Source organism: Manacus candei, unplaced genomic scaffold (genome assembly GCF_025592945.1).
Source record: "Manacus candei isolate 608988 ecotype Guabito, Panama unplaced genomic scaffold, ASM2559294v1 h1tg000043l, whole genome shotgun sequence".
Classification (NCBI taxonomy): domain Eukaryota; kingdom Metazoa; phylum Chordata; class Aves; order Passeriformes; family Pipridae; genus Manacus; species Manacus candei.
The window spans coordinates 16,026,479-16,052,940 of NW_026138091.1; the positions used below are offsets into that span (position 1 = coordinate 16,026,479).

The window sequence follows — 26,462 nt, forward strand, 5'->3', positions numbered from 1 at the left end:
TTGACTGTATCCCAGTTTTGTAGGCAGGGGAGCTACCAATGGTAGTCATAAGTCAATAAGTACAAAACTACAAATTTGAAACACCGAACTAGCTATTTTGGAGATGCCGGAAGGGGCAGCTGTCTGCATTAGGCATTGTATGTGTTTCAGAAATGTAAAATGCTCAAGTTTAGAGGTACCTGTGAATGCCCAGCAGTTCTTCAAGTGAGATCTCCTGGATGCAGATTAGGAACACAATTCTTTGAGGAGATGACTTGCATCACCCAAGGTAGCAAGTCTGTGACAGAAGGAGGAATGGAGCCCTAGAGCTTCTGGGCAAATGATGGTAAAACTGTTTTCTGTGTTTCTTACGCTTTATATTCCAGCTCCCGCAAAAGTCGAGTAGAGATGAATCCAGCAAGAGTTCTGTAGGTTAGGCTGAAGGAGTTAAATTTCAAATGCACAAAATGAAATCCCAGACCAGAATGAAGCACCTGCAAAGTGTGCTTTAGGCAGCTCAGATGAATGATCCAGACACCTGCCTAGTGAAAAAGGAAATTCTTATTGCGAGTCAGTGGGAATTTTAATGTAAAAAGGCAAGAGACTTTCTCTGGAGCTGAGGCACTTGCATAAGTGGCAATAGGGCAAGTATGTCTGCCAGCCTGGAATCCAGTACCACCATCTTCTCCTGGAACTGGACCACTTATGAGTATTTTTTGAAAACATTGAGCAGGGTTCATCATAATAATGCAGGTCCTCATCCTGAACAATCTACCAGATGGGGAGTAACTTTGTTTCCTTACTCTCACTGGGGTTTTTTAAGCACACACAACTCTCGATCTCCAGAATCACTAGAATTTGAGACTGAGGTGTTGAAAAAGGATTTGTCAAAAAAAGAGCCGTTATATAGCTAGGAGAGTGAGAAAGAGGTATAAGGAAGAAAGACCTGGGTTTGCAGTCTTCTGGTCAGTTGAGGGAATGTTGATTTCAAAAACATAGTTTTCAGTCCAGCCAGCTCCACTAATTTTTCATGAATTTTGTTACACAAACAGTCTGGGACAAATACTGAAATGTTTTGGGGACAAACATTGGAATTCCAAGTTCTGGCATTAATATACAAGAAAGATAAAATTTTGAATTTCGTATTCAGCTGATATACATTGTAATTATGGGAAATTCCAGAGCTTATTATGAGCTGCTGAATGTGTTCTCTGATTTATAGATAGGGCTGTGTGAAACAGATACTCTGTGAAGCTTTCTTCTGCTGATGTCACTATATATGGATAGTTGTGTATGCAGGACACTGGATTCATGGACTTGGGTGGTCCCTCTAGTCCTAGATTTCTTATGCAAAGTGAGAACCAGAGAGCTTTGATTATAATGAATGGCTTATTCTGTCACTAGAGAGAAAATCACCTGAAATTGATAAGCAAAATAGAAAATTGTGGATGTTAAGTACAACGTGGATCTCAAAAGGCAACAATAACAGGGAGACCCTAAGTGTCATTAGACACTTGAAGGACTGAAAACACTCCTCTACAGGAATGTTATACTAAAATTAAAGGACTGGATGCAAGACGAAGCAGGTATAAAGATAGAATTTCAGCTTCTGGAGCTTCAACTCAGATCAATGCATTCTGTGTTTTTCCACATACAGACACCGAGCCAAATCCTCAGAACTGAATTTAGATGCCAGTAGAGCTTTTCATTTTAAGCAGCAGAGCTGAGAATTATCAAGTCTCTAGGTGAAATATAAACCCAGCAGTATCTCTAGGTCACAGCTACAGTACACTGGGAGCAAGAGGGGGGTCAAGTCAGCTTTGCAGATGCTTTTCTTAGACTGGTTTGGAGCTACTTATTTCTGATGAATGCACATCCTCCTTTTCGTCATAGAAGACATAAATAATACATTTATGAAGAGCTTTGAAGAACATGAACCTGTCATTGAAGGTTTCAATGTGATTGATGAGGGAGGAGATGAATTTATTCATCTGAAAAAGAATATGAAGAATATGTTGGCTGGGGACTGCTGAATCTAGCATCAGGGGACAGAGGGTGGAGGCCCTGTTTGTGTTTGAAAGATTGAAAACAGGTTTCTCAAGACATGGAACATGATGGAAATGAAGTGTTAAGAGGTTCATGACACCATCTGGGAAATATGATTGGGATGTAGTGAGTCTTTGCCACTTTGAAAAAATAAAACATTTGAGAATGTTTAATTCATTGCATATATGAGGCCATCTTGAGGACATTACTGATGGATTAGATTGTCTTACTTGAATTTTTTGTAAGAAAAGACTGAGATCCTGCTTAAAGCACCTTAGTGGAATGAAAATGAGTTGTTGGTGACTTAAGATTTTGATTTTATGGTTATATACACTGCTGATAGGAAAATCATAATCTTTAATATTATTTTGAAGGTAGTAAAAACCACGTTTTTTAAAAAAACTGATTAAAAAACTTCAAAATCAAGGGTGCTTTAATTTAAAAACATGGGTAGGAATTTCTGTTGCTTCTGTGATTGATTTTGAGGTAGTATTTTTTTGCTGGCTTTTCTGCTTGGATGTAATTCATTTAGTTGAGTTGAATTAGTGAGAATTACAAACCTGTCATTTCCATGGAAACATGTAATGGAATCATACATAGGTGTCACTTTTGCTTGTATTTCTGATGATAATTATTTACTATATTTTGCTATAGAAACCAGCAGCTGTCACTATTTGTATATATTGAGTTAACTTGTGATCTCATTTTGATTAGTGTATTGTTGGAATAAGTCCACTGTGGTCAACAGAGTTATTCCAGTTTTATTCTTGTTTATACAGAGCGTGAGGCAACTAGATTGCTTTTACTGTCCCTGAGGAGAAAGTCTACAGTGCTGGTTGTTTTATTTGTTGTGCTGATTATGTTACGAGGATTTAAACTAGTTTGTTCTAAATGATATTGGAAAATTTAGTGTATGCAGAGGCGAACGGCTGTAATGGTGGCTGTGGGGAATCTTTTGTATCCCTTTGTGTTGAATCTTCATTGTGGACAATGTTACAAGCCAGGCAGCTACATGGTGATGAGCAAGGGTAGCCTTTTGTGCCAGCAACTTTCTGTCTGCTCTTTTCAGATTCCCTCACCATTACAATGGAAGAAAACAGAAATGTGCTGGGTTTGTGTTTTGTGTTTTTCATTGATTGAAAACAGAGAGGATGTGCAGGGTATGCAAGGCACTTCTCTCTGTGCTTCGTGGGCAGCTGGATCAGTGACTGCACCACTGAATTCAGGAGCAGACCGACACAGTTACTTCTCTTAACTGGGTCAATGGAACATCCAGGCGAAAATGTACCATGCAAGAAAGTGAATTGTCAGGTTAATTGGAGCCTCTTGGGATTGTTCTGGAGAACATTTGGCCTGTGGAACAAGCTTTAACTGAAGGGTGATGTATGTTTATGAAAGAGAATGGTGGCAGGCAGAAGGCTTACTAGCGGACAAAGCAAACGGAAGCTCGTAATTGCTTCCTCCTTCAGAGAGAAGATGAAAGAAACTCATTCTAGAGTGTATTTATCTCCTAACCCATGGCCCTGTGCTCCCTTGAAGACTGCTTTGTATTCTTCATAAGTATGTGTTTCTGAGACACAGTGAAGTTGCAATTTGCTCTATGCTTTGCAGCTTTGTTTATAAATGAGTGAGGTTTAGGGAGAGAAGAGGATCTCCAGGTCTTTCCTGGAGAAGGATAGAAACAAAAACACTTTTTAAGGGTCAGAAAAGTGCACTTTATATCTGGGATCAGTCATATCTGCTGAGAAATTACTCTTCAGATTCTGATAAAGTACCTAGAAGTCTACTTATTTCTGAGAACCTTGTTGAGGGTATTTCAGTTGGATGTGTTTATGTGTTTGTCTTGGTGCCCACCTGCAGTTTCTAAATGTGTATTTTATGCCACAGAAGACACCTAAGCAGCTTGTATTGTTAGAGTGTTGCATGCTTATCAATGGACTGCATGATAAGTTCTTTAAACACTCAAGCTTAACTTAAAATGGTTTAAGAGGTTATGTCACTTGAAGGCTTTGAAAGGGTACTCAATCACACTAAATCAGTTTTAATGATATGGGTAGGTTGGGTTTTTATGACCAGTGGTATTAGTGATTTTTGCTGGGATGATGGTTCTGCAAATCTAGCATACTTTCTTGGCAACCTCTTTTGCTAGGCTTTGAATAAGGATTTCTGTTCAATATTCTGTTGAAGTCTGTATTCTTGTGTGTGCATTGCTGATTTCCTCTTGAGTAGTGCAAATACATAGCCAGGAGTGTTCTGCACATTGAATTATGAAGCTGTGTGAAACAAGGAGAGTACTAATTGCTAATAAAGATATCGTGATCCCTAGCAACTTAACAACACAATTCCTGCAGCTACTTGCATCAACAGCTACTGTCTGTCTCTCGCAAATGCTTCTGGGCTCGAGGCAAGGATTAGTGAGTCAGATTCTTTGGTTTGTTTTACACAGGTCAGGTTAGTCAGGCTACTCTGCCTTGAATGGGATTCTAGCTTTACTAACATCTATAGCGGTTGTTTTAAGTACCGTTTATTACCATTTAATAAAATTTATAAATATTTATAAAAATATTTATTTAGTACCATTTATAAAAGGGAAAGTACTTCTTAGTTAAATGAGACCAAGAATTATCTCACAGATATTAGAAGAGTGCTATTCTTGTGAATGGTGACATTTGCCCGTCTTTACCAGTCTTCAGTTAATTCTTGTTCTGACACAGAATCACTGCAATAATAATAGCAAGTGATAAAAGCTGATTTTAATATTTTCTTATGTCTTTGTATTCAAATGTGGTTTGTTTTGTCACAGATTCACATAGTATGGCAAGTGGGAAAGGCAGGTTGGAACATCTCTCATTTCAATGGGCTCTTAAACAAAATGGAGACTTCTCTGATTCCCCTGATGGTGTTCATCCCTTCCTTTTTTCTGCAAATGACTCAGACCCCTCACTTTTATTCATGACTGTGATTCTGTGCAAAACTCATAAGCTAGAAATTTGGTGACTACAACCTAAACTGCTAATAATGTTTCTTATATAAATTATAGGTTTCCAGCATTGGGATTCTGTTGAGCTAGAATATGGTCACATAGTCTTGGTAGGAGCCCTGGTAACTTGGACTCCTTTTTGTCCACCATCTTGCATCACTCCCTGTTCAGAGGCTTTGTATTGTCCTTTAATTATGGTCTTCCATCTCTCTGGAATGTCCTGGCTCATTTTTGAGCTGCTAGATAGTTTCCTCACTTTAATTTCATTTAAAAATCCACTTCTAAAAATATGTCAGTTTCCACAAAAAGTACTTTGAGATGATTTTTCAAGGACTAATTCTGCTTCTGTCTACTGCTTTTGCCACCTCTTAGTAGCCACTTTTACTTTCAGGGAGAATTAGATGTAGTAAGTATGAATTTTCATGAGCAGGTTGATTCTAGTTGAAGGTGTCCTTGCCCACAGCAAGAGGGTTGGAACAAGATGATCTTTCTAGCTCAAACCATTCTATGATGCAAATAAAGGAATTTTTTTGAACAGGACTATGAGTAATGACTTTATTTTCATGCTTTGTAAAATTACTAATATTTGATGTAACAAACAATTATAATTTAGCACTGTTATTAGTTTTATATGATGTGATTGTTTCGTACTAAATGTAGATCTGGAACAACTTGTACTCTTCTGGGTCCATGCCACATCTGCCTTTAAAATTCTCTTTATTCCTGAAATACATACATTTTTACAACATAGTCTAAATTACAGCATTTTCATAATTATATTCCTTAAAGAACTCAAGTCATACTGTGATAGTTTTCACTCTAGGCCTTCCTGGAGACCAGCTTATAACCAGGAAGGAACTAGGAAGGTGACCACGGAAGTATTGCATGCTATTCCTTTACGTAATCCTCCAATTAAGAGAGAACATAAAGGCTGCGTGTTGTAGCATGTTTCCTTAGAGTTTGCATGTTTAGTAAGATATTTTTCACTCTATTGACTCATTGTTAATCCTATATTGAAGAGAAGTCATGTTACCTTTGAATATTATGGAGCACTTGGTCTAAATTCAGACTTAAAACTGAATGTTGACAGATTATAAACCCGTGCCATCCCACAGTTAGTGTAAGCTGGATCTGGGTCTCTTTTCTGACACTCTGAAGATGTTATATTTCCTGAATTCCACATATGGATGAAAATATGGGGGATCCTACTGCTAATCATTTGCAAGCTTCAAAACAGATCTGACAGATTTGGCTTCTTAGCTCCTATCCTCTCTGAGCTGTGAAAGAGTAACTGTGGAGCTGCTTCCAAACAAAACAGTGAGTATTTGCCAAAAGGAATGCAGCACTTAGAGAAAGTAATGAATTGACAGAATCCTACTGTTGCTCTAATTAAGCAGAACTTTAATTCAGGTAGGTCCTGTGCATTTCAGATCATTTTCCAACTCAGAGAGGTATGAGAGGGTCTGTTTGCATCACAAGAATCCCACTCACAGTGAGACTGTGCTTGAATGAGTTTGACTCCTAGGACCAGGAGTTAGACTAATTTTTAAGCATCTGTTAACAGGGCCTTTTTGTGTGCTAGCCTTAGTCTGCTGACAATGTTTCTTCCCTTCTGTCCTCGCCAGGTGAGCTGGCCAGGAGAAGAACTAAAGATTGGTGTATCTTATTAGACATCAGAGGGTCAACATGGAGTAACGTTGCAAATACCTCAAGCCCAGAATGAGCTTCAGTCAGAGCTTAGACATCTGAAAGGTCAGCTGTAGCCAATGAAGCCCACAGAAATGGAGGTTTCTGGTTTTCTGCTCAGAAATGGCTTGGAGTTTTGCCTTTTCTACCTTGTTCAGTTAACAGTTCTTGGAGATTACAGGTCATATACCAGAAAGCAGGTTTTGCGAAGCACTTGTGAAAATGACAGTGCTATCCATACTGTGTGCTTGATTCTTCAATGGTGGTGGACAGGTTTTGCCATTTTAGATACCCACTGCAGGAACATATACGCTAGGAATTAAGGTTGTAACAGTTTCACTGGTTGCATTGGATTTCCTTTGTTTGCTTGATGTTTTTTCATTTTAAGATGAATTCATTTTCCCTTTTTATAAATGCATTCAGTTGAATACATTGACCTGAAAATGTTTTTGCTTGTTTGTTGAGAAGATAGGAGTACAAGCAGCAGTGAATGGTTGCATGCACTGCCTGTAAAATATGTGGCCATGCATACAGCCATAATGTAAACAGAGCATAGGTATGTCAGCACCAGGTTATATATAAGATCATTTGTTTATCCACCTTTGTATTCCCTTGAGTCCTGGGGTCTCGTTGTAGGCATAAGCTGCAGGTTTAAGCAGTTTTCTACACAAATAATGTTTCTTTGCTAATTGGTGCATGATGTTAATGTCATTACAAGGAGAATAACAGATGCAGCAGTTAAAGCTACATTCCTTGAAAATGTTAAAAAAATTAGATCTTAATGAGAAAATCCTGGTGACTGAGATATTCTCAGGCAAGGCAGTCTTCTTCATTAAGCTGTCCTTAGGGAGATAAAACTTGTTCCTCATCTAGTAAATCAGATGTGGATTTCCTTCTACCATAAAGCATTTTCTGTGATGATCATAGCTTCATATCCATCACAAAATTGTTGAACCTACACCCTGCAATGTAAATTGAGGTGAGTCTGTGAATACAGAGCTCCCAGAACTAGTCTTAAGATATCCAGTCTTATTTCCAGAATTTTTCTGAAAACTTATACTCCAAAAATATTATTTATCTAAAAAATTAAAACTTAATAATTATCTGCAAAAGCTACCATTTCTGTATATTTGTAGTATACCTAATGAATCTTTCAAAGAAAAGCAGTTCTACTTTCTATGCCTGTACGTATTTCCCCCCAAACGTGCAGAGCAATTAGAACAAAATATGTACTATCCCAGCCCCAGGTCTGAATTCCATCACTAGAAAGTATTTTGATACAAGTTTGAAGTAAAATCCTTGTGAACATAGATTTGGTATGGTGTGTTCAATAGCTGTTTGAATATCCTTATGTTGTAAGGAGGGAATACGATCATAGCCATGTAGTGTGTGTTTTCGTATGGTATGAACGTGAGCTTAGCTCAGTGGGACACTTCTCTGTAATATCAGCCGAGAAACCAACTAACTGCAATTTTACAATGGCATTTTTAGTTCTAATTAGTGTTTAAAACGCTGCAGTGGCTCTGGTGAGAAATCTTGAGTTCTGAATTCGATGGCTGCTCTCTTGAATTCTAAAGGTGTAGAGAAAGATGATAACAGAGCCTTTGTCTTTTCTTCAAGTGTGGTGCTTGCCACTCAAATGAAAGCATTTGTCGGGTTACAGTAAAAACGTAAAGATAATTAAAATTGATAAGCCAAATGATTTGGCAGATATTGGTCTGTAACTTTGCAGAAAATAAATGCAGAGGGTTGTCTGTGCCTCTTAAACTGGAGGCCAGATTAGAGCTCAGTGCTGTGTGGGTCTGGAGAATGGAGGGTGTGTTTTTTATCTTGTGTTTGGGGACAGCGTGCCCATCTTTACATCTCTGTGTGGAGTATGAGCCAGCTCCCTCTCCATCTGCTAGGGAGGGGAGGGGAGCAAGCTCACAGTCTGCTCTGAGTAGCTCCTCAGCATGATGCAGTACATGACCTGCCCTGACTATTCACCAGACCTGTGGGGCGATTTTTTCTTCCCCAGTGTTTGCTTTCACTATGAGGCCTAAAAGATGGCGTGTTATAATACTCCTTCGTCCAAGTGGCTTTACTTTCTGGCAAGTTTCTCAGAAACCAAATTTTTACTGTGACTGGAAATTATTTGCAGTGAAAACTATATACTCTACATCCAGAAGTGACAGAGAAATGAGTTCATGCCTTCTTTTCTTTCTTTTAATAGCAAACATGCTCTCATTTATGCACAGTCAGTGTTCAAATAGCTGAGTGGCCACTTAGAGGTGTTTTATTTTTGAGGCTACAGTATCAACTGAGTTCATTATTACTGGGTTGGACTTCTTAACATTTGACTTTTCCCAGATGAAACCTTTTTTAACACTTACCAGTTTGAAGGCCTGGCAGTCCAGACAATTACCTTTATTCTCCTGCTGTCTGAGAGAGGGTTTATCACTGACAGAACGTAATTAAAATAGAAAAAAACCAAAAGGTTAGTGAGTGATGTCAGTGAGAGACAGAGAACCAGAGTAAGAGCTTTTGCTGGCTGAAGTACATCTATAACTAGCTGTAGCTCTTCCCTTCACTGATGGAGGGAATGTTATTCTGCCAGCTGTTATTCTCAATGAGCAGGGATAATCCTTCTCAATCCCCTAGAGGGGTTTCTTTGCAAGATGTTCATTCTAAAATTCTCATGTTTGCATAAAGCCAGATTCTGTCATGCTCTTTCCTGCCAAATAGTAGCTTCCTCTCTTAAAAATCAAATAGTTAGTAAGGACAAGAATGAAGACAAGTAGACTCTGTGATGGGTCTTTAACTGATGAATCCAACTATGTGGATTTTCACCTGCGCTTATTTTTGTTCATGAGCAATGACTTAAACTTTTTATTTTATTCTCAAATCCTTCCATTTAACCTAGGTGAGCATCAAGGTCTGTGGTCTCTTGGTGTTTGTTTGTTTGTTTTTTTTTAGTGGAGGAGAAAAGCCTGCAAACTATGCAGTTTTGTTTATGTTGTTTTTCACAGGTTTAGCTCCTACCAGTGAAACTAAGAGCTTTATGGCCATCCCCATGCCATTAACATGAAAAGTTCAGTGCTTTCTTTCAGCTGCTATCACAGTGATCCTGATTGTCACCAGAAATTTGTATCATCGGTTAAACAAAATACTGCCATCCTTGCCTTTCATATTTTAATAATCCTCAAACTGCAGCAAAGTCATTGCCATCCAGCCAGACAAATTTAGAGTCTTAATTTTTAAGGTCAGAGTAGTTCTTACATTAGCTTATGCCAGATCATTTCACAAGGAAGAAGTTCTCTGTGCTTTGCTTCTCTGTTTACCTGTTGAGGTCTCTTTCTTAACAGTGAAGAAGCTCTACTGCATTACCTGTTTCTCATCTTCTGAAGTTCTTGGTGAATTTTTGCCCCTCGTGTTTCAATCCTGGTTTACTTTTTGCTTATGTTACCTGTTTGTGAGATTAAGATTTGCTGGTTCTCATCAGTTTCTCTATTTACATCTTGAAAGGTAGATTTAGTAAGTGACAGAGTTTTCAGATCTAGCTTGTTATTTTCAAATAGAGCAAGGCTTAGCTTGAATAATTTTCTTTACTTGGTTTTTTATAACATTTATGTTGTCATAAACTATATCAGAGAGATAGTAAATGATAGTGTTTCCCTGCAGGTTCCTGAAGAACAGTGGTAATATCAACTATCCTAATTCTACACTGTCTGGGACCTTTTTGTGCTGAATGTACATCATGTAGGCAGTTAAAGAACCATAAAGAGGACACAAGGAAGCAAGGATCTTTTAACACTTCAGTTCTTTAGAGAATCACTCTGACAATAAAAATATTGTTTTGTCCATTCTGCAGTGAAAAATGTGGATGCTTGTTATAAGTGTGACTTCAAAAACAAGATGTGATAAAATATCAACTTCAGTCATTTTAATCTATGCAGATATTAAAACTGAGGATATCTAAAAACAAATCCATGGTATCTGTCCAAGGCTTGGTTTGTAAAAAAAAAGGCACTTACATCTGAAAGTATTAGATTATTTTAAGTACACATTTTATTCAGTTTTTCATACAAGATGAAGTCCTCAGTTATTGTGTTAGATTTGTTTAAACTTTACCTTTCCTATTGTTGCTGCCTTTCCTTCTTTCTTTTTCTTTTTCTTTCTTTTTCTCTTTCTTTTTTTCTTTCTTTTTCTCTTTCTTTCTCTTTCTTTTTCTTTCCTTTTCTTTCCTTTTCTTTCTTTTTCTTTCTTTTTCTTTCTTTTTCTTTCTTTTTCTTTCTTTTTCTTTCTTTTTCTTTCTTTTTCTTTCTTTTTCTTTCTTTTTCTTTCTTTCTCTTTCTTTTTCTTTCTTTTTATTTCCTTTTCTTTCTTTTTCTTTTTCTTTCTTTTTACAAATTCTGGTATCACATACTTGATAATATAGCTTCTTTCATTTGATGTTATTGTGATTTTTTTTCAATGTATTTTCTGATTTTTCCACTAATATACTGGAGAGGTGCTGGATTACTTACTACTGATATACTGGAGCTACACTGTTGAAGATTCTTTTCCAGAACAATAACTCTTCTTCACTTTGAAGAAACCTATTATTTGAAGGAGAATTATGTATTCAGATAGCTCTGTTGTTGGATTTCACTAATTACATCCTATGCAACCATGTCTTGTCAAGAACCTGATCTAGCATCCATTAAGAGCTTAGAAATTTCTGAGATAATAGTGAACTCTGGGAAAGGACTAAGAGCAAGGGGAACTGAGAGCTTTTAACTTGGTGTTGAGTATTTCAATGCATTTTGAACAATTTCCACATCAATAATCTAACCCTTTCATATATTATTGATTTTAGTTGATGAAGGAGTTTCCTCTGCTCAGCATGTTCAACATCCATGAAAACCTGCTGGAGGCTTTGTTGGAACTGCAAGCATATGCAGATGTTCAGGCAGTCTTAGCAAAGTATGATGGTAAGTTCAAATATGTATTTGTATTTTCTCTATATGGTACACACTGAAAAAATATTTCTAAGTCAAACTCTTAAAATTTAGGAAACACTGTAATTAAATTGATTGACATGAGCTTCATACATGCCCTTACACAGTCCTTAATCCAAAGATTAAACACTGTACATTTTTTCTTTCAACCCATGCTTAATTCATTGTACAGGGTAATGGAAGTCACTAGCAGCTCTTCAGTGCTTTCTTTGCTTTCTGTTGGTGTTTAAAGAATGATTGTTTAGGTTCTGCAGACTTTTTATTGCATGCTATTCAAACCTTGTCTGAAGAAAGGATTATCAGTTCCCTTGTGGACTTTCCTATGAATGTTGACTTAGTAGCATACAAGTGCTTTACAAACATTAATTGATTTCACTTCATACTAATCTATTGAGTAGCAGACTTAATGTCTTATGGAGAAAACTTGGCAAGCTCAGAAGACTAGATGAACTTTTTGTATTAATTTTTTGTATTTTTTAGTAAACATTGGTTTGTGCAGCATTACATCTCTTTTTATGTTCAAATCACAGGTGCTGCAGCTCTAGCCCCTTGAACTTCAGTTTAAGACACCAGGGTCTCAGAAACACAGAATGAGAAGTGTTTAGCTTAAATTAAGTGGGTTTTCCTTGTATTGTGCAGAAACTTTGTGGTTGAAACAGGAATACAGTCCAGTTCTCCTGAGCGGTGTTCATCAACCTGCACAGTGCTACTCTTCCTCCTCTTACTGTAGTCTCTGGCTTACTCAGTAGCTACATTCCAAGTTCTGCAACAAATGAATCAAGGATCCTCTAGCTGTCCGTTTCCTACTGTGTTACTAGACAGTCCTCATTCATCCTCAGAAAAGTCTCGTTCTGTGCACTGGGTTATGGCAAGGAATATATAAAAGGAATATTATGTAATCATTTATGTAAAAATGAGATCATAACCTGCATGAATCAAATAACTGACTTATATGAAACCTATTTAGCCTTAATTTTGATGTTTCTTAACTCCTTCTCTGTGTTTATCTTGTAGCCTTTAAAATGTTCTTAATTGCTAGCTCTTACTAGGTCTGGTGATCTTTGAACAGAGATTTTAAGACTTGTAACATCCGAAGTTTTTGAAAAGGTAGATGGGCATTATTTGAGCTACTGTTGTATAAATGCCTATGAATATGGACACTGGAGCTTATTATATCCACGGTGCTTTGGACACTCTTTCTTGTTGATTCTTAGAAAGAATTGGCTGGTCTTCTGTCCCACTTGTCTACTTCTTCTGCTTCTCTTTTGCATGGTCATTTTCAGCTTTGTATTGCTCGCAGTTGCTATTAGAGGCTCCTTGTTCAGCCAGTACCTCTCATTCCCAGTGCCATTCTTCTGTCTCTCCTAACTACCTGTCCCAGTCTTCTCTTCAGGGCAGTGATGGACAAGATACATCTCCTCCTCTCTTAACGTCTTTTCCATCTACTCTTTTCTCTGTGACTTCTGCCTCCTCTTCCTTTGTCATTCTATGTTGCGTTGCTGGGGTGCCAAAAAACTAGAGCAATAAGAGCTCACACAGAGAATGGCTGCTCACTGTCAGCCTCTGTACTTGGACCCATATCATCACATGGAACATCACAGGGCAAGGGGGTGATGCATAAGTTTATTGGGGCACTGAGACGTGTACTTGATGAGCAAAGAATCTTTAGAGGGTATAACCAAAAAAATGCAGAAACTTTCACTGAATATGTGCTAACTGCTTTCTTCTAACATCTTACAACTTTGGAAATTAAGATAAGTTTAGGAAATTAGGATAAATTTTAATGAGACTCTTAATAGACCATTGGCTTGCTACTAACATGATCATACTGGCAGATTTCAGACTCCTGCACCAGACTGTGGCAGAGCTGAGATTATTTAACAAAAGATAAATAAGCAGCTGATTACAAGTAACATTAGTGATAATCACTGCTACCAGTCCAGTCTGGAATGTTTTCAGCTCTTTCTGGAGACAAATCATTATAAGTAGAGATCAGAATGTCACCCAGGCCCTTCAATACTGCCATTCTGTAGCAGTAATGACTCTAGGAGAGATCTTGGTTGTACTTAGTCTGGTTGAAGAAATCGGCAGTTGAAGTGGTAACATCACTATCTCATAGCTCATTGTATTTCAGTATTCTTGGGACACAGGGATAGATCCCTATAGTCTTTATTTTGGCATGTTAAGAAGGAAGTAAATAGAAATGCCTATTTTTATGCCCCAGGCACCACAGGATGTTGGCACCTTCTAGTCTTCAATGTAGTTGTGAAGCAGTAGTCCTGAGAGATAGCAGAACTGTGACAGAACAAGGAATTAAGCCATGGCTTTCCAAATCTCAAGACAAAACTCCAGTGCAAGCTCTACTTTGGCATACTAAAGCACTGATCCCTGGTTTTACACAACACCATGGCGGCAGTTTATGTCTTGGAAATTGAGAAAACTTGAAGGTGTGTTTTGTTTTCTCTGAAGCATCTGATAAGAGTGAAAACAAGTGAGACTTTTAAAAATAAAGCTCTTACTTGGGCTGTTTGAACACATGCAGTTTCAACTCATGCTTTGAGTATGGTGTGTGTATACACTAAGTATGCACAAGGACTCGGCAAACACAGGCTTAACCAGTATAACCCTTATAGTTCATGAGTCTCAGAAGGGCTGTCTCACGGAGTTTCAGCTCATTTTAGAACTCATCAGCTTCATGTGTTGTAAGATTTATTGGAATATAAAACACTGAACTCATTTATACTTTCCTATCTGCAGTTTCTGTTAATCCCACTGCACTGCCTTTTTTTGACTAAGACCAAACCTGATTTACTGTATTTTGATAACATATGAACAAATTATTTCCTTGAGTAGTCTGCCCCCACCCTGGGATAAAAAAGTTGGATCACATTATGTGAAACCTCAGCCTCTGCAAGCAGATGCACTGCTTTACCAAAAGCCATGTGTTAAATTGTGTTTATATTATGTACCTGGCAACAGAGCTGATGTCCATACTCATTATTCATGGAAAAAGGGCCTCATTAGTGGAACAGCATGCACTGTTGCTGAGCTACATCATTATGGTTTCAGAGTTCAATGTCTATCAATAAGAGTGAGTATGACCTAAATACTATTGAATTCTGAAAATATTTTTGGCTCTGATATAACTCATATCCATGTTATTTACAGCAGAAATAGTTATGGCTGCTAAAGAGATTGTTCTTGATGGAATAAGCTAATGATATTTGTAGTAGATAGTCTCTCTGCTCCTCTATTCTTGCTTTTTAGACAGATTGTTTTCCAGTGGACTTGGGTTGCATGTTCTGATGTTTAGAGCAACTGATTTATTAACTTCCCTGGTCAGCCAGTTGCTTTGATAGATATTATCTGGTAACCTGGGCACTGTGTGAAAACTCAGATTTTTCTGGCAATTGAAAGTCAGGTTTAGAAAGAATACATGCTTCTGTATTTAGTCTTAGTGATGCAATGGCTCCTCTCTAAACCTGTCCTTTCTTTCATTTTTTAATAGAACAGTGTTTTTCAGTGAGACTATGGTATGACACCTTTTTATTTGTTAATAGCTTACTTAGCAGAACCCTACTCTTTTGTAGACTTGCAGATTGATGAACCAATTGCATGCAGCCATCAGTTGCATTAGCTATGGTCTCCAGAGGTTTTGTGTGTGTATGTGTGTGTGTATATATATATATTTGAGATCACGTGTCCATCCATTTCATTACTTGCCATATTTATGTTTGACATTTTTGAGAAGATGTTCTACCTGGTGGAGCTAACTGGGTAGGTGTTCTAAGTGCAATAAAGGGTTTTCTTCTGAGTTAAAAGACGTAGCAAGTAGCAGTATGGAAGCAACCATTAACTCATGCACACTATTTTGTAATCCTTTTGTTTTTTTGAAGGAGAGATCTTAAGAAAAAGTTTTTTTTAGTTAAGGTCATACTGAAGTCTAGTCTACTTACTTACCTCAAGAGATGGAAATCATGTGACACCTGCAGTTTGTGTAACGGTAATCAAGAGAATAGTTTGTCTTTGTTCGTATCACATCTTTTTCAGCTTCTGCTTCTAAGAACTAGTTTCTTTCCTCATGTCAAAATCACTTGTCACTTCAGCTAGGTCTCTGCATCAGTTCTATGTCTCTTCATACCATATGGTCTCCTCTTTTTTTGCCATATGATTATGTGGGGTTTTTCATTTGTCCTGTATGTGCAAAACCACAAAAAGTCTGAAGTAATTTTACTAATCTTACTCTTTTTAATCTTCTGTATCAGAAATTTTTCCTTCCCCTCTATAGGCATTTAGGATTGAATTTGGTCACGTTAAAGAGGCTGACACCTGCTTGGTCACTGATATACATCTCAGCAAGAGTTGCATATGAAATGTTTAAAAGCAGCAGTTGTAAATCTTTCCATAACTGAACAGTGTAAGTTTTAGTTGTGGTCATGGCAAAATAAAGACTTTTTGTTTGTGCTGAAGTGTTTTTTCCATACCATCAGGGACCAAAGTCAAGGCCTTAGCATACATAGTGGCCATGGGTTTGTGTTTGATTGGGTGTTTCCCACCACTGAGGAAGAATGTTAAAAGTACAGAGAATCAGAACTGGTTTATTTTGTAAGCACTGTGTTCATAGTTGTGCTCCCTCCAGCATCTTTTCTACCATGTTTTGTGGAAAAAATGAATTGACTGTTCTAATGGGAGATAATACTGCAGAATATTACATCTTTTTGACAGTGTTTTTCCCCTTATGTTCAGTTCATACTTTATTGATTTCCATCCTTGTTTTTAGCCATTTGTATGAGTTTAATTCACTTTCTTTCTTAATATTTTTGTCTTCATAGATGACTGGATCTCTCTTTTGTCATCACCAGTCCATCCTGCACATATTTATTTGCTAGAGCACTTTCAGTCTTTCCCATAAGCAATTCTTCCTACCCCTTGTATAAGAGTTGACAATCTAACCTGCAGGTGCCAAGAACTAGGAGGGTTCTGTGCTGACAGAGCAAGTGTTGGCCTAACACTTAAACATTAGAGTCTGCAGAGAGGCTGAGGGACAGAAAATCAGAGCTGGGATTTGCCCCCAAGCCATAGTACAATATATGTCCACCATATATGACAATATATGTCCACCATTCTTTGTTTTACCTCTTCGCATAACTTCTTCCAGTTTGTTGATACACTTTCAGTAACGTATTTGAAAATATGTGAATGATTCCAGCAGCTTAATGTTGTCCCTCTATAGTGCTATGTGAAGAATTTAGATGATATATGGCATATTTGGGATATCCATAGCATCTTTCCATTAGTTCAGTCTCACAAGCAACTGCTTAAGAAGCAAATGAATAGTAAGAATTCATTGTCTTGACCCTCCCCATACCTGACTGCAGCTAATGGAAAGAAAATGCTCATAAATTAAGTCTAGACTTTTGTATTCTGTTTAAACATACAAGCAATAAGGAAGAAGGAGAGCCTTTTTTAGAATGACACATCAGTTCTTATTAGGCAAAAATGCCGTGATGGATTTGACAGCAGAATAGCAGTCACATCTTTCAGCACATTGTGGGAGCTCCACCAGTAATCACAGGAGGGTGGGAAACAGTGTATGTGAAGATATTTTGCCAGATGGCTCACAGAGCTGGACACAGTCATTTATTAAAACTTCACTTTGGTTCCTGACAGAGTATGTATCTCCTAGGACTAGTTTGGACATGATTCCCTTGCTAAATTCGAGTTGTTACCAGACATAATTGTTTTTATACCTTTCTCTAAAATATGAGGGTGCAGTTTTGGAGACAAAGACTAAATTATATCAGGATTTTTAAGTACTGCAGTCATAAGACCAGCATATAACAGAACCAAGTACTTATGGTCTAATATGGAGCAAATAAAAAGCAAAACACTTCTGAAGGGAAGCAGGCATGAACCTGCTGAGGACTGTCTCAGTTGGACTAGGCGATGTCCAGAGGTCACTTCCAACCCTAACTGTTTCGTGATTCTGTGATAAACACAGACATTTGTATATATTTCTTCCACTCTTAGGGGACAGTAGGTATTATCCTCAAACAAGTACTGCTTGATTATTAAGAGCATAGTATTGGAAGAGTCCTCCTGGGTGAGTCAGGCCCCCCACTGTTGCATTCTCTGCATGTTACCGCCCCTTCCATGACCTGAGCAAGCTCCATCCTAGAATTAGCTGTTTTGTTTTCCCCATTGTTCTACCTGGAAATCTGCCTCAAAAATTCACTTCACAGAAACCTTTTAATCTCTGATCTAGATTTAATTCTGAACTCTTTATTCTTGTGCCAACATTATCCATTACCTAGGCAATCCTTCTCCTTTCCTGATGTTCCATGTGGGTATGCATAGGGAACAGTTGTATCTTCTCTCAGTCTTTATTTCATTTGGTTTGATAAAAAACTATCCAGACCTTCTGTTTACTTTTGTTGTTCTTGACCATGGGGGATCAGATTTGAACACAACATTCTTTGAGAAATCCCATTTCTTCTGCAGAAATGATTCACGTGGTGTACCTGAGCCTTACCTCATCTCACCACATTTCCCTTCCTTGCAGATGCCAGCAGTTCATTGTGAATCATCCTGCAATCTCTATGCACAGATGTTTCTGGCTCAGGAACACGTACTGCCTACTAGAAGATATTATTTTGTAATACTGTGTTTTGTTTTAATGTATTTAACCCTATATCAAGCTCCATTCTTACTGCATGATCTCTTAGCCAAGAATTGTAATAATTCTCACAACTTGGCCCATGCAACTTCCACTGAACATTCTCCATTCAAGTATCAATGATTAGATGCAGAAACTAGGTTGTATACGTGTAATTAGAAGTTGAGTGGTATCCTTGTTTAACCTCATGGCTGAATTGACATTTTCTTCCTGTCATTCTGGGTTTTGCTGGCTTTTGCTGCTTGCTTTGATGAAATTGAGTGAGCAGCTTTTATCAGCATAACAACTGCTTTTCCTGTGCTACATCAGTTATGTGCTCCAGACCTCTGGATTCCATCTAGTTCAAACAGATAGAAAAGTGAAATGCTGCTCTCACTGTTGTTAGAAATCTGAGCGAGCATCCTCTGTTTGGTCTTTTTTTTTATCTCTAGAGTTCACCTTTTGCCTTGGGAAAATATATTTCCAGGATCTTCTAGTAAGACCTTTCTAGGCGGAAGATCCTTTCTGTGTCATTCTTGCAGACTTTTAAAGGTCAGATCCCAAACCAGCATTATTAGGTTTGAACTGATGCAGGGGAAAATATTTCCCATGAGGTAATGGTGGTTTGATGGCCCAGAGAAACACTTACAGGTAAGGGGAAAATAAGGTATTCTGTTGACCAATTGAAATCCTTATAAATGTTTTTATAAGCACATCACTGGTTTTCCCATGTGTATTTTTTTCTTTTCCATTCCTCTACCTTTCACTCCATTTGTAATTTCATGAATAAGATTTATACTGAAAGACAGAGACCAATGTATTCTGAAAAAGGGCATTTCTGCTTATTAGAAATAACTTCTAATGTTAAGGAAAACCTGGTATAAGTGGGGTTATTGAATGTGCTTATAAGTATTTTCTCTGCCTGTCATTGAAGATGTGTCTGTCTGTAGCTGTCTTCTATTAGTGGAGTAATTAACATATCTATCATCCAGCCTGCTTTGCATGCTGTTGATTGCAATTACTTTAGTCACTACGATTACATACTCCAGTGAAAATATAGTTGGAATATATTATAGAGGAGCTTCCAACAAGATCTGTACATCTCATACTTGAAGGGCAAGTGCATTAGAAGATAATAGAGAGGATTTAACAGGTAGCGTTTTCAAAGTGCCTCAGTCATTTTGTCAGTGTTTTCTGTCTAACAGAACACTGTGCCTATTTGCTTCGTTATTAATAAGTGAGGGATGGTGGCTGCTGAGATATGACTCACTTATCCTCTTTAACTCCCTTTTGTAGCCCTGTCTTGCAAGGCACAAGTTCAGTAAATCACAAGTTTCTCTTAATCTGAAAGTTAGCAAGTTACCCGTGATAATTTTGTCGTTCTAAGCAAGTTTAATGAAAAACCAAGGGATAGATAGTTTTTTAGAACAATAGTCAGATTAGCTGCTCCTCACTTTACAGTGGACTTACTGAAGTGCCTTGTGTTTACTATACTGCTATTTACTGTAGGAAGCTCTCACTGTGTGCAGAAGTGTTTGCAGAATCCAGCCTTTAGTGGGTTTGGTTTGTTGGGTTTTTTTATATCGAGCTGTAGTCTTTAACTTTTTAATCCTGGAATATTTCAGTCGTTATATAATATGTGTCTGCTGGGTAGATTACAGAATCACAGAATATGCTGAGTTGGAAGGGACCCACAAGGATCATCAAGTCCACCTCTTATCCCATCCCCAAGAGTCACACCACGAGATTACTAATGTGAAAGTCAATTCTTCTCTGTAACAGTGGGAACAAATATATAATTCAAGTCTGTTAAGGAGCATTTCTCTCTATCTTTTGAATGCTTTATGCCAATTTGTTATTAGAGAACAGGTATAAATTAATTAATGGGTTAAATCAGGTTTATGGCTGCTGAGTGTCTCTGGAACAGGATAAAATGGCCAGAGACTGTCTGGTGAACATTTTGCTCCAACATTTCCCTGAGAGGCAAAACACCTTATTTCACTGTTAATCACAGCAATAAATCTACTGGTTGTTTGCTTGCAAGTCAAATCCATTATTACTTGAATAACTGTCCTAACTTGTATAGCTGCCACACACTCATATTAGACAACTACTTCTGCTTGAAAACATGAAGACTGAATAAGATAGCCTTCAGCTATTACTTAGATGTTTTATGAACTATGGAAAAATTAATGTATTCCAGGTTACCTATACATTTATGTATGGAATAATGAATTCTTTCATTATGTCTCTATGATGTCAGTCTTTGAATTATTTCTCTAATGAACCCAGTTGCTGTTTAAATAACAGTTCCAGTGGTCATTAACACACACATTTTAAAGCCTGTATGTAAGGTGAAAATTAAAAAAATCCATGTGATATGGCAGCATAAGTCCAATATCAGAAAGTATTCTGAGTTCCCATAGTAATTTTGCATATGTCATGCTTACTCTGAAGTATCAGTCAAACACTTGTCTTTCTGCAGACTTTTAAGTTTTCAGATGTTTATTTTTTTCTTTCTTTTCAACAGATATAAGCTTACCAAAATCAGCAACAATATGTTACACAGCTGCATTGCTCAAAGCCAGAGCTGTCTCTGACAAGTAAGTGCTTAAGAACTACTGTCAAGCAAAAATCCTGATTTAACTCAAGATTTCTCTTATCTGAGCCCACACCCTAACAATCTGCTCAGTAGCAGGAAAATTCTGTCCTGTAGTAAATTCACAAAATTACTTTATATATGAGAAAAATTTGCAGTGATCAAACATTGCACTTCAGATATTAAGGAAGAAGAAGAGAACTAGCATAAATTCAGTTCTTTTTTCAGTTTTACATATACTGTCTGGGTGAGCTTTGGCTTCCTAGATAGTATAATGAAGATGCAACTAAAGAGGGTTGTGTGGCTGAACCTCTTCAAGTTCATATAAACCTGACCATAAAAAGGTAATAAATAAATGTGGATGCACTGGTAGCAATGTCATTTTACAAGACGTGTCAGAAGACTGCGCACCCTACTTATTTAGCGGCAGGTGGATTTAGCATTATTATGTCAGGGGTTCTGAGAGGTAGATGACGTTCATATTTTTAGAGACACAAATATCTGTTCATTCCTGTGATGTTTTTCTCTTGGGTCTCACCCTTCCAAGGTGCTGAGCACATCTATGTGATGCCTGTGGACTTGAGAGCACTGGCCCGTTCTGAAAGGGTGCTCAGCTCCTTGTGAGATGGATCTCAAAAATCCCGATTCTGCTCTCAAGTGCCTTTACACAAATCCCAGGCAGAGTTGTGTCTGTGCACCTGAGGGTCGAATGCCCCCCCAAAGTTGGAAAGCAAGTAGAGTGGAAAGCCATTTTCTTGACTGACATCCTGACAGTTTTTGCTTTTAAAGTGTATGTACACATCAAGATCTAAGTAATTTTCTTTCATTCTTTTTATCCTGTAGATCGCCAGTACCTACTGCAACATCTTTCCTCCCTACACAGCGACTCCAGCTTGGGAGGGCAGGGCTAAGGTTGTCACAGCTTTCCCTGTGGTGTCTGCCTGCCAAGTACAGCTCTGGAGTTAGCCGTGGGGTGTGAGGTGAGAAAGAGATTGCATGGTCTGGTTTTTTATTCACTGGGGCAGATGATTTGCCCACAGTTTGGGCATGCTACCCTCAATGGTGCTGCGGCCAGTAGACCACCTGCTACTGCTGCTGCATCCATCCCAACCTGACCCAGGGGCCTTGGGTTGGGAACGTCCCTAAAACTTCCCCAAACCTGTTTTTAATAGAAACCCTCCAACAATAATTTGGCTTTGTGGGTTTTTTCCTTTTTTTCTTTTCTTTTTTTCTGCAACTTCAGCCTTGAATATGCCCCTTAGCAAGATACCTAGAGCAAATTTAGATTAGTGACAGAGAAGGGACTGTTTGGATGGATTTTCTTCCATGATTAGATGCAAACATGCTTTCCACTTCTGCTGGGATCTCAGGGTTTCCACTTGCTATGGAAGTTTGGAGAGCATAGGAAAATGACTCAGTTTGGTTACATGGGCCCATGTTCTAGATTCCTCTTCTGGCCTTTTCTTGCTGACATTTCTGACCTAATGTGTTTGTTTCTTTGCTTTTGTAGATTTTCTCCAGAGGCTGCCTCAAGGCGAGGGCTGAGTACTGCAGAGATGAATGCAGTAGAAGCTATTCACAGAGCAGTAGAATTTAATCCACATGTGCCAAAAGTGAGTACTGAGAAAACATTGTCGTAGCTCTAACACTGCTGAGGACATAACTCCTGATTTTTATGTTAGATTGTTGAGTGATGTTGTGAAAAGGGGAGCAAACAACGGGGAGGGAAAAAAGCTGATAGTATACATAGTTTTTTCATTTCACATTCAGGACTGTGCAACTTGAAATTTAGCTAAAGTGGATTGCGGTAGTAGACACCACCAGATGTTATGATGCAGCACAGAACCATACATAAAGACAGATTATTATTTGCAAAATAACCATCAAAGATCTTCTAGTTCAAAATAGCATATTTTATTTGTTTTGATGATTATATGTAAGAATATGTTTTGGCATGCTGTACTATCTTTGGAGTTAACGGTGTGCTTTATATGAGTTGCATTAGTAATTCCTTATGCGGTACCCTGTCATTAAGTTCTGAGAATGCAAAGCTCAGAGATGAAGAATTGCATAGAACTACAAAGACTAAAAATGGATTTATGTTCTAATTCCATAATCCCCTCTCTAGATATGTATCTCAGCAGTAAGAATCTTGCCCAGAGGCTGCTAAAGGCTAATGTATTTTATTATTTCATCACCTGATACTCAGTATTGCAATATATAAGTTCACTGAAAAGGCAAACTAGAGGCAGATGCTTTTTGGCCGTTGAACTTTTTTGCCCTTTGAAAGTAAGCAACAGAAGACTGGTATATGTTAATGTAGGGAACCTGTTCATTAGGTACAGCTGAACACCAAGTCTGGTCAAGAGAAACCCAAAACCTCTCCCATATGTACACATGGATTGCAGAAAGTTAATTCTCATACACTGCAGGAATTAAATGTTTTTTCTGTGAGCTTTATCTATTATGCTAACCACTAAATAGTATAGTGTAGCTATCTCAAAGTTAGGCTGTTTGCTTAATAAAATTATCTAGACTTCCTCTACAGGCGGTGGAAAGAGCAAACTATCTTAGACATCTTTAGACAGACTTTCCATCCAAGATGTCTGTTTCTGCACTTACTGTGAAAGGATCAACACTTTTCCAGTAAAAGCTTGACTTTTAGACAACAAAGTTTAGGTGAGATGAGTCCCTTTGTATTATTAGCTATCTTCTATTTTTGTGCCATACTATAAAATTAAAATATTAAATGAAGTTTGGTTCCAGGGCTGCTTCTCTGGAACTTTCTTCACTTTCTTCCATCCCAGTTCTTGCACCAACACAACTATTGCTATTTCTCTTCTGCCTCGTTGCCTGCTTAACTCTCTAGTCTAGTCCTGTTCTGGGTGAACCTTTCTGAGTGTTTTACTGAAGCCCAGTTAGAGATCTTGGCAAGCAAAGATACTAGTTTCACCTGTCATAAGCAATCCTTGGAAGCCTGTTCCTTACTTATCTCCATGCCTTTGATGATTATTCCATCAAAATCTACTTTAACAATTTGAATACTAATGTTTCCATATTAACACACAGTGTTTCCCTTTAAATGAATGGCTGTGCATTTACTTCTCTCCTCACTTGATTCTGAGTGGGGATCGTTTTGCTTTAGGTCAGTTTTGCTAGTCTGATTGTGTCTGGGACTGGTTCAGGGACAAAGATAGTGGCCTCCACTTCTGTACGTGCTCCTTATATCCATCCTGCTATTGTCACCAGGCTCTGCACTGTCATGAAACTGAGGCTAAGTCTCATTTACTGCCTTTTTTGCTTTTTCTATTTCTGTTTATGCTTTAAGAGTGTGATGTTCTTTGGTTTGACTTCCTTCGCAAAATTCACCCTACTGTAAGATGTGGCATTTGCTGCATAACCTCTGTACTTCCAGACCTACAAGATCCTGCTTTTCTTGTAGATCAGAACTTTCATTCATTGCTTGTGATGATACAGATTAATATGCAGCACTGCTGCTTTCACACTTACTCCTTCTGCTATTAGCCAAAGGATATTAAAGTGTGAAAGGATGGATTTGGTTGTAGTTTTATGCACAGTGCAGATATTACAGCTCAATTTTCACTCAGTTATGATTGATGTTGTATCTAATTTGTTCTTAATGAAATAGAGATAAGTTTTAGCAAGCAGCATCACAAGAAATCTAACAGGTCCACAAAACTAATGTGTCTTCAGAGCTTCTTTAGGATTTAAACACTAATGAGTCTTTTGTTCAGACTGAGGAAGAAATAAATTAAAAGGTGACAAATTATTTAAGATTCCCAGCAGAAGCCTTGAAAGCAGGTTCTACACTACTGAAGAGAAAAAAATACAGTTTGGTATGTTTCTGTTTTGTCTCAAAAGATTTTACTGTTTTCAGTGCAAATGGTTAAAATTTCGAATTACTACATAAAAAGGTTATTACTGGATATACATTTTCAAGGCATTTAATTAGAAATAGCACATTTTTGCTAATAAGATTCTGAGACAAAGAGAATGCAAGAAACATACTCAGAACATGCTGAGAGATGCTGCTAAGCTGGATTTACCAAGAAAGGGAGACTGGGTCTCCTATTGTAACCTATTGCAAGTTTGTGTAAAACAGCCATGGACTTCTTACAATGATTCTCATTCTACCCTGGAAGATGATGGCCAGATTGCAGTTCCATAGGGATATTGCAGAGGTCAGATATACTTTTTACCCTTTTTTTAAAATGTAATCTAAATATGTAGGAACACCTTAAGAGGAAGCGGTTTAAAAATCCCAGATTTCCATCTTTACGAAGATGTTAGAAACCCTGCAAAAACACCTACTTTCCACACAGAAACCACTATGTATGCATGGATCTGGGAGTCTTGTCAGTATGCATGTCATGAATATGTTGGCACCCCTTCCACTGATTCTAGATGACAACACATCACTTTCTGTCTGCATGAAAATTACTTTCACAGAGGCCTAATATGGCTGACAGTCTTTCTTCAGACAGCCACTCTTACAGCAAATAACCCTCTTCTGACACAGGTCTCTTTCATTTTTGAGTACGTTTCTATGACAATTTAATTCCCAGCCATAGGTGATAAATTCTCATTATTTTTGGAATACACTGGAGTCAAGATATGGCACATGAAGGTACCAGAATTTAGTTTGAGTGAACAAAGTATTAAAGACCTCAGCGCAGCCTGCCAGATCTCTCCAGGAAGCTGGACAGCTGATCTGACTCTGCTGTTTCTGGAAGCTGATCTCCTATGATCTCCTTTGTGACTTCAGCAAAAATGGAACCATTGTCAAACTGATCAAGACTTCTTATTCTGAAGACATTTTGCCTGTAAAAAGGTTTCTTTGCTTGAAAGTGGCTTAATTTTTTAAACTGTGACAGGAAAACAAATCTGATATAATGTATTTCATCTTTCTACAGTTCATCTTGTTTATGTTACTGAGTCAGCTACAGCAAATTGCAGCTTTATACTTTGGCAGAGATTGCCTATGTAAAAAGAAAGCACTTCACCAGGCTGAGTGTCTTCAGGGTTCTTTGCAGTAGAAAAAAACATAACCCATAGCACATCAAAGTCAGCAATACATCAGAAAAGAACAAAGCAAAGAGCTGTGAATTCCACTATGAGAAGAATCGCAACAAATTTTATCACTTGTTTGTGAAGACTTGTGTGAATTTTTTTTTAACCATCTTTGTCTTAAATGGATTAGTATCCCTTTGTTATAGTGTAGCACCATACACTGTGTAGTTTTGTTCCCAAGGAAATGTGCTGACACTGTCTGACAATGTACTGCTCAAAAATTTAGGGGTTAACCAAAGAAGGCTGTATTACCACTGATGCTGTAATTCCAGAGGGTTTTGTATGGAAAAAGAGAGTAGTACTTCCTATGTAATGGAGAGTGCATAATTTGTGGAGTGGTTGAGAAAAAAGTATATGTACACACACAGAGCTTCATCATTGTTATTTATGTGTGTTTGGAGCTTCCCTGCTTGTATGTAATGTGACTCTCCCAAGCTAATGCTGATA

At 37.8% G+C, this 26,462-nt stretch overlaps 1 protein-coding gene across 2 annotated transcripts in view; it reads left to right on the forward strand.

The window, feature by feature from the left end:
- ST7 (suppression of tumorigenicity 7) overlaps window positions 1-26,462 on the forward strand; it is a 144,000-nt gene that overhangs the window by 99,601 nt on the left and 17,937 nt on the right. For both annotated transcript variants that reach the window (XM_051795507.1, XM_051795508.1), the window contains exons 9-11: window positions 11,529-11,643; window positions 20,856-20,928; window positions 22,435-22,537. In XM_051795507.1, the coding sequence (XP_051651467.1) occupies window positions 11,529-11,643; window positions 20,856-20,928; window positions 22,435-22,537 (291 nt within the window). The remainder of the gene's footprint in view (window positions 1-11,528; window positions 11,644-20,855; window positions 20,929-22,434; window positions 22,538-26,462) is intronic.